The sequence below is a fragment of the Zea mays genome, chromosome 3 (assembly GCF_902167145.1).
Source record: "Zea mays cultivar B73 chromosome 3, Zm-B73-REFERENCE-NAM-5.0, whole genome shotgun sequence".
NCBI classification, from domain to species: Eukaryota; Viridiplantae; Streptophyta; class Magnoliopsida; order Poales; family Poaceae; genus Zea; species Zea mays.
Genome location: NC_050098.1, coordinates 191455309 through 191468194, shown reverse-complemented (window position 1 = coordinate 191468194; position 12886 = coordinate 191455309). Strand labels below are relative to the sequence as shown.

At 51.0% G+C, this 12886-nt stretch overlaps 1 protein-coding gene across 2 annotated transcripts; it reads right to left on the bottom strand.

The window, feature by feature from the left end:
• Window positions 1-155: 155 nt before the first annotated feature.
• Window positions 156-5570, bottom strand: LOC100281037 (uncharacterized). Of its 2 annotated transcripts, none has more exons than NM_001366159.1 (5): window positions 5162-5570; window positions 4902-5075; window positions 1469-1631; window positions 1229-1384; window positions 156-624 (listed from the first exon to the last, which is right to left on the bottom strand). In NM_001366159.1, exons 1-4 carry the CDS (start codon window positions 5419-5421, stop codon window positions 1256-1258), a joined length of 726 nt encoding a protein of 241 aa, NP_001353088.1. In that variant the 5' UTR covers window positions 5422-5570; the 3' UTR covers window positions 156-624; window positions 1229-1255. The 2 variants fall into 2 exon arrangements, 1 of the variants encoding a protein (NP_001353088.1); NR_158753.1 differs by having other exon boundaries at window positions 167-624; window positions 1504-1631; window positions 5162-5549.
• Between the last annotated feature and the right edge of the window lie 7316 nt (window positions 5571-12886).

Here is a 12886-nt window from a genome sequence, read left to right as displayed (position 1 = left end):
ATACCAAGAAAAGACGCTGAGGTGCACAGATCTATTTTGCCGATTCTGTAATTATGCTTAACACCAGACTTTTCGACGTTTTGCACAGATTCGATGACGCATGAAAGGTACGTGCTCACGTATAATAAGCCGAAGGGCATATCAAGCGAGAACATGGGTAAGTTTCTTTTGATTTCAAGGAACGAAAATAGATTAGTGTCTTTATAAGAATGATGATGATGACGACGATGATGATATACACGATACCTAGTTGTGTACAAGCTAGAAGCTACTAGTAGTGGTTTTCAAAGTCAAATCTGGTAAGCTTCAGCACTGGGCTCTAGCCCACAGCTTCGTGGAGGATAAACAATTCCACGATAGGAATAGTCGGCGCCTTTCTGCTGCGGAATTATCTGGTCGGTGGACGGTGTACAACATCCGTGGAGTCGTGGACACTTTCAGCAATATATGGAAACACCCGAGGTGCTTCCTCATAATAGCACCTTCGTGCCTGGAAAAATGGCAAAGAATTGCACAGCCGAGGTGCCTCCTGGTCCTATATCATAATATAGCACCTTTCGTGACTTCATGTGCGCGCATGGACAGAGAGACCAAGGATGAAGCCGGTTCGCTGCGCTGTCCAATCTGTGAGACAGATGTATTAGCGCTTGGTGCAAAGCAGGTGTTGCTGTGTTGGCATATATATTGATGCATTATGCATAGCAAAAGCTATACCTGAAAAACCCAAAACAACTTGCAATAGGAATGGAGGGAGTCCACATCAGCATATACTATAGACAATGAGGGCAATATTTTGTGGCGTAGATAATCAGTTATAGACATAGGGCATATGTCTAGTTGGGACACTGGCCTAGGGCACTCGACCAGGCAGATCCGGCCGCCAGGGCAGGTGCTGGAAATCGACGGCCTGGGAGCTGCCTGGGCTAGGCACCTTTTGTCAGGGGTCAAAACCAAACATGCCCATAATAATATCTAGGATTCTAGGTGTACAACAGAAGTTATGTACCTAAAAAGCTAAAACGACTTACAATTTTAAAGGGACGGAGTAGGGGAATATATATATTCTGACAATGTGGTGATGTAAATAATCAACTAAATATGTAGGCAAGCATACATACAAAAAAAAGGTAAAAATACAAGTCACTTTCAGGCACAATTACTCTTATTGTGAAAGCAAAATGTGTCAAGTATATTCAATCAATCTAGAAAAATTAAGAGCTATTGGTACCTTGAGTCCGGAGGCAAATCGTATGGCTCATTTCAGTTTCTTCCTCTTTGCACGTGGCTCATTGATAGTTCCACTTGTATGACTATCCTGCAGTGGGTGATACTTTGCTCGTTTCAATGCTTCCTCACAATCATTCAGCTTGTGCTTCTCCTTGCTCTGATGACAATAACAAAAGCACAACTATAGTAAAGCCAGCCTTTTTCTTCTCTGCCAATTGTAGTTAAACCCGTGATCACATACATAGGCATTCTTATAAGTTGCTATTTGTTGCTTACAAACTTTCAGCTCCATGTTTAGATCACTAAGACGGGAATCAACAGGAACTGTGCATTGCTGAACCAACTGCTTCTGACGACCACGAACAACTTGTGGTTGCCATACGTTTAATGCCACAGAAGCTCTCCTGCGTATGTTTCACAGAGTAAGAAATTGCACAATCAACACACTAGTGATAAGAAATATGCAACCATGACAGTAAAGAAGAAATGGCGCAGAAGCCATTTTAACATCAAGTCATCAATGGATGGAGATAACACACACTAGCGAGTAGCGACATGCTTCAGAAAGACTGTATTTGTCCATTTATATGGCAGGGCTGTAGTCTGTAGAAGTGTAGTGCTAGGCGATGAAGCAACATCTCTCCACATGATTCAGCTCGTGGCTGAAGGTTAGATAATTAGAGATGCCATTGTGTTGACTTCTCCATTCAAATCATGACTAATGTACCACCCTCCTCTCATCAGAGGATGGCCAAGCTCCTAGCTAATTGAAATATAAAACAGAAACAGGAAAGGAGCTCAGTTCGTTATAGAGGTGCTGGAGATGAGGTTTGTAACTATCATTTTCCAATTCAACTGTGCTGGACTAAGAAAGGTCCGTCCTTGATGTTTCAACCCACTGGTTTTAAGACATCTTTAACCTCTTATAAGCGGTATTGTTCAGTTTGTTTTCTTGTTCATGTGCTCCAATAACAAACCTGTCATAAGCTTCCTTTGAATTTTTCTTATTCATAAGCTTCCCTTGATAAAAGGACAAGTGGTCATCTTTTTAGCCTAATTCAACAAAAAAGAAACGATAGCAGCTTTCTCTGCCTGGTGGGTAGGATGATTGCCGATCAGCCACACATATGAGGCTATGAGCTAACCGAGATTCACTGTTACAGTTCGAAAGATACTAAGCACAGCTGTTTTCTACACTGTAACATACACTCGCCTTGAGTAAAATCAAGCCAAATAAATGATCATGCAGTAAAACTTAGCTACTGAATACTTGTGAAGACATTGTTTCAGTATTGTAACATATAAGGGGCTTTCAATGCGGGGAACAAATAGCAGCAAATCATTGACATGACCTAACTAGTTGTACATGTGGTCTGAAAGATTGGCCTAACATTTGCGTAAGCGGGCAGATCATATTTCATGGAAGCAACTGCCTTGAGCAATACGATACTTCTTCAATTTTGAAATGAATAAAATGTATGAGCCTTCCGTTTCGATAAACATGACTAACAGAAAAAACGTTAATTTATTTACTATATATGAAAGCCGGTAAGAAACGTGCATTCCTAGCCTTCCACGTCAATTGAATTATTTTCAGCCCCTCGATCATCAATCAAGGGCTTGCGTCCGGTAGCGGGTAAAAAGATAAAACTCTCCATGCTCCCACGGTCCCTCTGCCTCTCGAGAGTTCCGTCCACACATGCTTCTAGATGCCTCTCCTCGCTTCATCCACCTCGTCTCACTCCGGCGTCTTCCATTTGGCCTCCGTGCCTTCTCCTCTTGCTTGTGGCCACAGTCTGAGCCATGCCGCGCCGACATGGTGAGCAAGAGCGACAGCCAGTAGAAACCGCTCTCGAGCGCGACGCTGCAGCAGGCACAGGCGAGGTCACGCTCATCCAGATCGCACTGGCCCATCGACGACAGCAACGCCTTCTCGGGCACCGCCGCCGCGACGCAGTCCTCGCACATGTCCCCGGCGTCCACGAGCCAGCGGTACGTGCTGCAGTAGCCAAGGCGCGACAGGTCTTTGGCGTGCGCATCACACAGCAAGCGGCGCAGGCGCTCGGCGCCCCACCTCTGCTGACGCCTCTGTGGTGCAGGTGGGTCCTGAAGAGGCTGCCAATGCCGAGGCGGGAGCAGAGCGCACACGGCGGTGCGAGGCCGAAGAAGCCGGCGAACCGAGCTATGAGGATTAGGATTTTGGTTTTAAGGTTCTTTTTTAGCTCGAGCATCCTTATAAAAAATTATTTCATTGGCTGTTTTTTAGAGCTAGTTTGGCAACCCCATTTTCAAATAGATTTCCATTTTCCCAAGAAAAAATGAACTAATTTCCCTTGAAAAATGAAAATCCCTTGGAAAAATTTAGTTGCCAAACTAGCCCCTATATTATTTCTCTATGTGTTGCACTACATTATAAATATCAAGTAATTGTAATGGTGCTTCTTTCCTTTAAATATGCGCATTAATTCTTGCAGCAGTTAAGTCTACATGCACATTTGTGTATCTATTTACGTAGTGAACTGCAAAATATCATGTGTAAAGCTATTTTTACAAGTTTATTAACCACATTCCTTGTCACGCGCAGGGCAATTTTTCCCAATCACTATAGGCTCCTATACTCTTCTCAAATATTGATGTGGTATGCGAGTAACAAAACTTCTTCTCAATATAAATAGGTTTGGTAGTGTGGCCTTACTGTTACGTTACTTTCCTTCTTTTAAAAAAAATTAAAGGTACCTACAAGATATTGACCATGGATGTCTATTGTTTGTAGCATGCTATATAATTCGAATGTGTGTTAATCATGGCCAGGTCACACAATGTGTCATGCTATATAGTAAACTAGTATCTATAATCAGGGGTCCAAAAAAGCAATCTCAAGCTCATGTAAACAAGCAGCTCAACATATCATTGAAGCTACTGTCTTGACCAATATGACACTCGTGCAGGATGTCCTTTTTGTAATGAGTTACATACAGGAGAATCCAGTCTTATGGTTCTTCATTATCTACATATGGTCTTTTATTCTTAGGCACTCATTTTGTCTAGGCTTTCAGTTTAATATTTTTATTCAGCGGCCATGATTATTGGCAAGAACTCATTGAATCTATAGTTTGGGCTCATAACAAATTAAAAGTTGCTCTTGCTACTCAGCCTAAAGCCTTGAGCATTATACAAGAACGTGCTCTAGGAGTAACCCACTACCTTCTGGGCACTTCAGTTTGGATAGGAGTATAGGACAAACAATGGTAGATCGTTGACCGAATTAACCAGCCATATATGTGATTTGAAAGAACCATCTTTGCCTGCTCGTGTGAACAAACAGCTTAATATATCATGGAAACAACAGTCGTAAACATTTTTTTAGTGCACTGCGAATTAGATGAGTGCTCAGAAAGACGTTGTACTGCCATGACAAAACTGTACACATATTAGCTCTAATAATCACACCCCCCCCCCCCCCCCCACACACACACAAGAACATATGCAGACAAGCCTTCTAAATTATTATTATTTTCAAATACATCTCTTGATTGCCTAATGTTAAGAGTCTAAATTGATATGTTCTTTTCTTTGAGACGCAGATAATTAATTAAGCCTTTGGAAGTGTACAAAGACAGCACCAAACGAATGAAACATAAAGGAGATTTGGCCTAAAACGCTAGCAAGCCCACCTGACCCTCTCGAGGTTGTCGAGCTCCTGCGCAGCCGTCTTCATCCTCTCCCCCTCTTCCCGAATGGACTCCTCCAGCTCCACCAGTCGCCTCCTGGAAGCTAGCACCCGCGCCTCCGCTTCGAACACCGCCCGCCGCCTCGCCTCAGCCATCCTCACCTTGTGCCTCTCAAACCTGCAGCAGAGGTTCATCAGTCCAGCAACCTGCGCGCACAACACCGACAATAGCGATCTAGGCGAAAGAGAAGGCGGGGAAATTACTTGGTCTTGTAAAGGGATTTGGGGTGGAGCCGCTGCGGCGGCGGCTGGGAGGTGGAGGCCGAGGACGTGGAGGGTTCGGATTGGGAGGGGAAATCGCGAGAGAGGAGTTTCGACCAGAGGGCGGGGTAGACGGAGAGGCGTCCGAGGCGGCGGGACGCGATGGCAATGGAGCAGAGGTCGCGGAACCCCAGCGCGGACGACGCGGCTCCCAGCTCCAGGACACGCGCCCACAGCTCGTCGGGAAGATCCGACGCCGACATGTCACTCTTAGGCTTGGTCGGTAGCGCACGGCACGGGCGCGAGTACAGCGACGCCAAGGCGGCGGACGGCGGGAGGGCGAGAAGAGAGCTAAGCCGCTGCACAGGAGCCCGGCCGCCGCGTTTGGTCGTTTGGATGTGGAGGAATCCAGTTCCGGTTGATTTGGTGACCAGGGCGAGGGGATTGATGTAAAATAAACTAATTTTTCTTTTATCCCTTCCAATCCTTACGATCTCTGGTCATCAAATTAGTCCAAAAGGTTAAGCGGCGCCGGAGAGAGGGTTTAGAGACAACGAGTGAATAAGCCTGTCTCCTAAATTATATCTTTTAAAAAATATTCTCTATACTTTACAGCACACCCTAAAAGATTTTGTCAGCTATATCTTTTTAGTCTCCAGCAACGTCTCCTAAATTCGGTCCTCTATATCTACAATGTTACCAGATTTCATTATTTATATTGTTTTTACCTATCGCTTTTATAAAAAGAATATTTTTTGTACATCGTGAAATTGAAATACTTATTACAATACATTCTCATTTTACGGAGAAATTACTCATCACTCATATATAGCAAAACAATTTATCACAAATCTGTATTATATATTTTCCTTCTTGTATACTGTTGGGGCGAAGGCAAAGGCGCCACCCCTCGCTCGAAGACTTCGCTGATAACCGCTGGTCAGACAGGGACAGAGCAGGCGGGGACACCCTTCGCTTGATCGGCACCAGACGAAGACCGGCGACGAAGTCATCCCACAGTGCGGCCTCGTCCAGCTCAGAGGCCCACGTGCGTTCCGGCCCACTGTAACGGGCCCTGCGTGGCCGCCGCGGGGTTACGGGCCTGATCTGTAAAGGTACCCCTGTAATTACAGACTCCCTGTAATTACAGTCTATAACCCCACTTTATGGGAATATTCTGGGGATAACCTAGGTAGCTGAGGGCACATGCGTCCTTAGCACAAGGCGCTGGGCGCTCAGGTACCTATAAATACCCCTGTACAGTGCCCGTGGGAGGCCAGATGAACAGAGCTATTGCCTCCTTGCACGTAACCCTGTCGTCACCACTATTCACCCTTGTTGGCCTCCTTGCGTTTGAGAGCAAGTTCCAACATTTGGCGCTCACCGTTCGTGCTACGACAAAACCACCCGCGATGGCACCCAAGAGAGCTAACCCGAAGGCTGACGAGGCTGCGAAGGCAGCACTGCTCGCCGCAAGAAAGGGCAAGGCCCTCGCCCTCACCCAATCCACCCACCAAGAGCCCACTGAAGACAATGTTCCCCGCACCTGCGAAGACGACACCTTCCGCACCTGCGGGCCCGAAGGACAATCGCAGCCGCCCCCAAGCTTCGCCCCACTGGAAGGCGCGGACCACACCGAGGACGGTGAGGTCCTCGGCGTCTCAGCGGAAGAACAGCTACAGTTGCGCGCCCTGCGCCTCAAGAACCGCAATCTCCAGAGGCAGAAAGAGATACTGGAGGCCAAGCGCCAACGTGTGTCCGCACTAGCCAAAGTGCAGCAAATGATACACGACGAGGAGCAGAAGGCCCAAGACCTCGAGCGCGAGATCGCGCTGATGCAGCGCGAAGGCCACCTTGGCCTGCAGCAAGAGCCACCCCTCCAGCCGCGCGCACAACCGGAAGACGCGCGCGAAGGCCACCTCGGCCTGCAGCATGGGCCACCCCTGCAACACCAAGCACAGCCGGAGAACCCGCGTTTCCCCCAGCGTGACTACACCTTCCAGCACGGCGCGCCATTCCAAGGGGTCAACTACCTCGACGAGCGAAGTCCCCTGGCGCCACACCTGCAAGTGACGCCTTGGCCAGCTAACTTCCGAGCAGGGACCTATCCCAAGTACAACGGCAGCACCGACCCGGCGCAATACATAATGAGCTATCAGGTCGCCGTTGCATCTGCCGGAGGGGACGACGCCACAATGGCGAAGTCTTTCATCATCGCCCTAGAGGGCCCAGCACTCACCTAGTTCACCAGATTGCCTCCGCTGTCCATTGATTCATAGAGAAGTCTCAGGGACAAGTTCCTGCTCAACTTCCAAGGGTACCGCCCAGACACCGACGCCTTGGCCGAGCTCTCGCTTTGCAAGCAGCTGGAAAAGGAGACTCTGCGGGAGTATTACCGCAAATTCTTAACACTCAAGTCACAGCTACCCTCCGTCGATGATCAGATCGCTATCCACTACGCCATCAGTGGCCTTCGGGCCGGCGTCCTCTACAGCCACTGTATCAGAGATCCACCCAAGAACCTCCAGGAGCTATATCAGCTCTTTGAAAAATATGCCAAATCCGAAGAGCTCCACCAGCGCAAGGTTGAGTCACAGCGGAAACCCAAAGATGCCCCGCAGTCCAGCCGCACGTGGACGAGGACTCCGCAGCCAGACTCCAGTCGAGATGGCCGCAGTCAGCAGCAAGTGCACAACATCGCCAACCAGCAGCCTGCTGCTGACCCCCCTCGTCGCCAGGAATATCCCCCCCCCAGGGCCGCGGAAATGGAACTCGTTGCAGGGGCCGAGGGCGCGCACAGCCGCCACGCCGATTCTACTGCCTTTTCCACGGCGAAGACTGCGCCCACCAAACCAAAGACTGCCCCGAAACGAAGGCCACCAGAGACAGAATGGCGCGGGCGCAGCCAGCCGACAATCCCAGAATTGTCGCGCATAATTACCAGCCACCCCCTCCACCATATATCCACGCTCCCGCCCCGCATCCACCGCACCACGCTTACCAACACCATCAGGAAGTACAAATCGTACCCCCTCCACCCCCACCACCACACCAGCAAAATCAAAACATCCCCCATGCCCCAAAGCAGGAAGACTTCGCCGATCAACCATATCGCGGAGTCATTCACATGATAACAGGGGGTCCAGCACTGACTTCGACACCAAGCGGCAGAAGCGGGACCACTACCGCATCATCAACCATGTCGCCGTCACTGGCCCAGTCGTGCAGACAAAGTGGTCCCACATACCGCTAACCTTCGACGCACGAGACGTCGACCTGCGCAGCGCCCCCCACATCGACGCTATGGTCATCAATTGCAGCGTGGCAGGCTGGGACTTACACAAAGTCCTAGTCGACAACGGCAGTCAGGCGGACATCATCTTCCTCCACGCCTTCGACCGCATAGGTATAAGCCACAACCTGCTCAAGCCTTCGGACAACCCGTTGTATGGCTTCGGCGGCAAGAGCACCTTTCCCGTTGGCAAAATAGAGTTGCCCCTCTCCTTCGGTGTAGCACCCAATGCCCGAAGTGAGCAAGTAACCTTCGATATTGTCGACATGGTATATCCATACAACGCCATCATGGGCCGGGGCTCCATCAATAAGTTCGAAGCTGCCATCCACGGACTGTACCTATGTATGAAGATACCAGGTCCGCTAGGCGCTATTACGATCTACGGCAACCAGCAGACGGCGCGCAACATAGAGCGGGACTTCGTGCCTGGTCAGAGGAACGTGCACTGTCTCATGACCCAGCGCGAGGTCCCTGCGCCCGCCAGCCCAACCGATAAGCAGCACGACAAGGCACAGTTGCAGAGCCAAGACGGGACCAAGACTGTCCCCCTCGATCAGGCCACGCCCAAGCAGACAGTCACTATCAGCGAAGACCTTACCTCACATGAAGAAGAGAAGCTTCTCTGCTGCCTGGCCAAGAATAAAGATGTCTTCGCCTGGTCCGCCCTCGACCTGGTCGGAGTCAGCCGATCCATAATTGAGCACAGCTTGGGAATTGACCCTTCGGTGCGACCAAAAAAGCAAAGGCTTCGCAAAATGTCCGACGAAAAGACAGAGGCCGCCAAGGCGGAGGTGCACCGCCTCCTAGAGGCTAAGTTCATCGAGCCAGTGGCTTACCCCACGTGGCTCTCTAATGTTGTAATGGTGCAGAAAAAAGCGGGAAATGGCGAATGTGCATAGACTTCACCAGTCTCAATAAGGCCTGCCCAAAAGACAATTTCCCGTTGCCACGGATCGACAAAATAGTCGATAGCGCGGCCGGATGCGAGGTCATGTCACTCCTCGACTGCTTCTCTGGCTATCACCAGATATACATGAAGGAGGAAGACAAGGCTAGCACCAGCTTTATAACACCCTTCGGCACTTATTGCTTCATCAGAATGCCGGAGGGACTCAAGAATGCCGGGTCCACCTTCTCCAGACTCACCAAAACAGTACTCGAAGGGCAGGTTGGCAGAAATATATTTACATATGTGGACGACATCGTCGTCGCCAGCAAGAATAAGGAGGACCATCTCGCCGACCTCGCCGAGACATTCGCGAACATGCGAGATGCACGACTCCGCCTAAACCCGGAAAAGTGTGTCTTCGGTGTTCGTCAGGGCAAGATATTGGGCTACCTGGTGTCACACCGCGGCATCGAGGCCAACCCAACCAAGATCCAGGCCATCGTAAACATGTCGCCTCCGCAGTCCGCCAGGGACGTCCAGCGTCTGACAGGCAGATTGGCCGCTCTCAACAGATTCATCTCCAGGTCCGCCGAGCGAAGTCTCCCCTTCCTCAAAACACTCCGCGGCGCAAAAGACTTCGCCTGGGGACCGGAGCAAGCAGCGGCCTTCGCCTCACTAAAACAGTACCTGTCGGAGCTGGCCATCCTCACAAGCCCCGACTCTTCGCTCCCCCTACTGCTCTATGTCACGGCTTCGCCGCACGCGGTCAGCGCGGCACTAGTGCAGGAGCAGACAGTTGAGGGTGCGGTCAGACAGTGTCCTGTTTACTATGTCTCCGAGGTACTGACACCGTCCAAGTGCAACATGACAGAGCTGGAGAAGATCGCCTATGCAGTCGTTATGTCCTCGCGCAAGCTGCGCCATTACTTTGAAGCATTCAAGGTCCGAGTCACCTCAGACAGGGGACTCGGCGAACTATTCAGAAACCCGGAGGCATCGGTGAGGATTGCCAAGTGGGCAGCCGAACTATCCGGCTACCACATCAGCTTCGAGCCCAGGACAACCATCAAGTCACAAGTCCTGGCAGACTTCGTCGTCGACTGGACTGGGCCAATAACACAGCCAGACCCGTCCACAGAGAAGGTTTGGACTATCCATTGCGACGGCGCATGGTGCCATGCGGGGGCAGGCGTCGCTGCAGTCGTCACCTCACCAGCCGGAGTCAAACACAGATATGCAGCACGCCTCAGCTTCGCTCTGGAATCCGACAGATGCACAAACAATATAGCAGAGTATGAAGCGGTTATCCTCGGCCTCCGCAAGCTAAGGGCCCTCGGAGTCACCACATGTATCATCAAAACAGATTCCAAGGTAGTTGCCGGCCAGGTCGAGAAAGACTACGCAGCAAAAGACCCCGCGCTCATGCAATACCTAGCGGCCATCCGAAGTCTCGAGAGACAGTTCAAGGGGTTCACCTTGCAGCATGTGGATAGGGCCAAGAACGAGGAGGCCGACGCATTGGCCAAGGCCGCCGCCAGGGGCGAGTCCTTGCCCTCCGACGTATTCTTTCACATCATCGGCACGCCATCCGTCCGGAGCCCCGAAGGGCTCCAGATAACTAATGATAGCGAGGGCCACCGCATAGTCAACCTAATCATGACCGAGGACTGGCGGGCACCAATAACCCTGTTCCTACAGGGGTACTATCATCCAACCGACGTCAGCGAGGCCAAGCGCCTCAGACATCGAAGTCGGGACTTCGCACGGATTGAGGGCCAACTTTACAAGAAAGGGGTCAGTCAGCCAATGCTTAAGTGCGTCACCGAAACCGAAGGCATGCAGATCCTACGTGAAGTCCACAGTGGCACGTGCGGCTCGCACGCAGGGCCAAGGGCCCTAGCTGCCAAGGTGATCCGCCAAGGGTTTTACTGGCCCGCAATGATCTGCGCCGCAAATCGGGTCACAAGGTCCTGCGAAGCCTGCCAGAAGTTTTCTCCTCGGTCAGGCAACCCCTCGCAGTATACAAAGCTGATTGCCCATACATGGCCTCTCCAGCGCTGGGGCCTGGACATTGTCGGGCCCCTGCCCACCGCTCAGGGGAACCTTAAGTTCGCCTTCGTAGCCGTCGAATACTTCACCAAATGGATCAAGGCGAGGGCTGTTTCTACAATAACATCAAAGACTGCCCAAAAATTCTTCTGGCAAAACATTGTTTGCCGCTTCGGAGTACCATCCGAACTAACAGTTGACAACGGCAAGCAGTTTGACAGCCAAGATTTCAAAGATTTTTGTTTCTCCATCGGCACCAAGCTTGCCTTCGCTTCAGTTTATCATCCGCAGTCCAACGGGGTCGTGGAGCGCGCCAATGGGAAAATCTTCACAGCTGTCAAGAAAATGCTCCTCGATGAAAAAAGGCAGATGGACCGATTTGTTACCTGAGGCAGTCTGGGCGCTAAACACAACTGAGTGCAGGGCGACCGGGTTCACTCCTTTCCGCCTTCTATACGGATCGGAGGCCATGACCCTGCAAGAAATAAAGCATGGGTCCCCGCGAACAGTTCCATCAGCCGTCCTCGACGTGGACGAGCCAACTTCAAAGGATCTCATTGACGGAGACCGGGTCTTCGCCCTACAGGCCCTAAACAAATACCAAGCCCAGACCAAAGCATGGCGCGACCACGCGGTCATCCCGAGGGAGTTCAGCGAAGGGGACCTCGTACTCGTCCGAACAGCTCGGACGGAGTCCAGGGGCAAGCTGGAGCCCTAGTGGGAGGGCCCCTTTATAGTCAAGACAAAAGCTTCCCCCAGCGCTTACAGGCTCACAACGCCAAACGGCGAGGACCTGGAGCACTCCTGGAACATCGACAACCTTCGCAAATTTTTTGTTTGACTCATTAGGGCTGTTTTCGCCCTTGTAATTCGCCAAAAACAATCTTGTACCGGCCCGCACTCTTTTCCTCCCGGGGGGTGAGGTTTTTAACGAGGCGGAGCCATGTAATATATGTGAGAAAAATCCCCCGCAAAAACTTGCGTCGAAAAAAGACCGCGACGACGGTCTTCGACATTCGACCAATTCGAGGTCACCGCGAGGCTAAGCGCTAGCCACCCTCGCGTGCGACAAATCCGCGCCGAAGTCGCCTAAGGGTGCAGCCGGACTAGCACAACAAGTGCGAAAAAACCGAAGTCTACCGCGAAGACTATCCGCGCAGAAGTCGCCTAAGGGTGCAGCCGGACTAGCACAACAAGTACGAAAAAACCGAAGTCTACCGCGAAGACTATCCACGCAGAAGTTGCCTAAGGGTGCAGCCGGACTAGCACAACAAGTGCGAAAAAACCGAAGTCTACCGCGAAGACTATCCGCGCAGAAGTCGCCTAAGGGTACAGCCGGACTAGCACAACAAGTGCGAAAAAACCGAAGTCTACCGCGAAGACTATCCGCGCAGAAGTCGCCTAAGGGTGCAGCCGGACCAGCACAACAAGTGCGAAAAAACCGAAGTTTACCGCGAAGACTATCCGCGTAGAAACCGCCTAAGGGCGCAGCCGG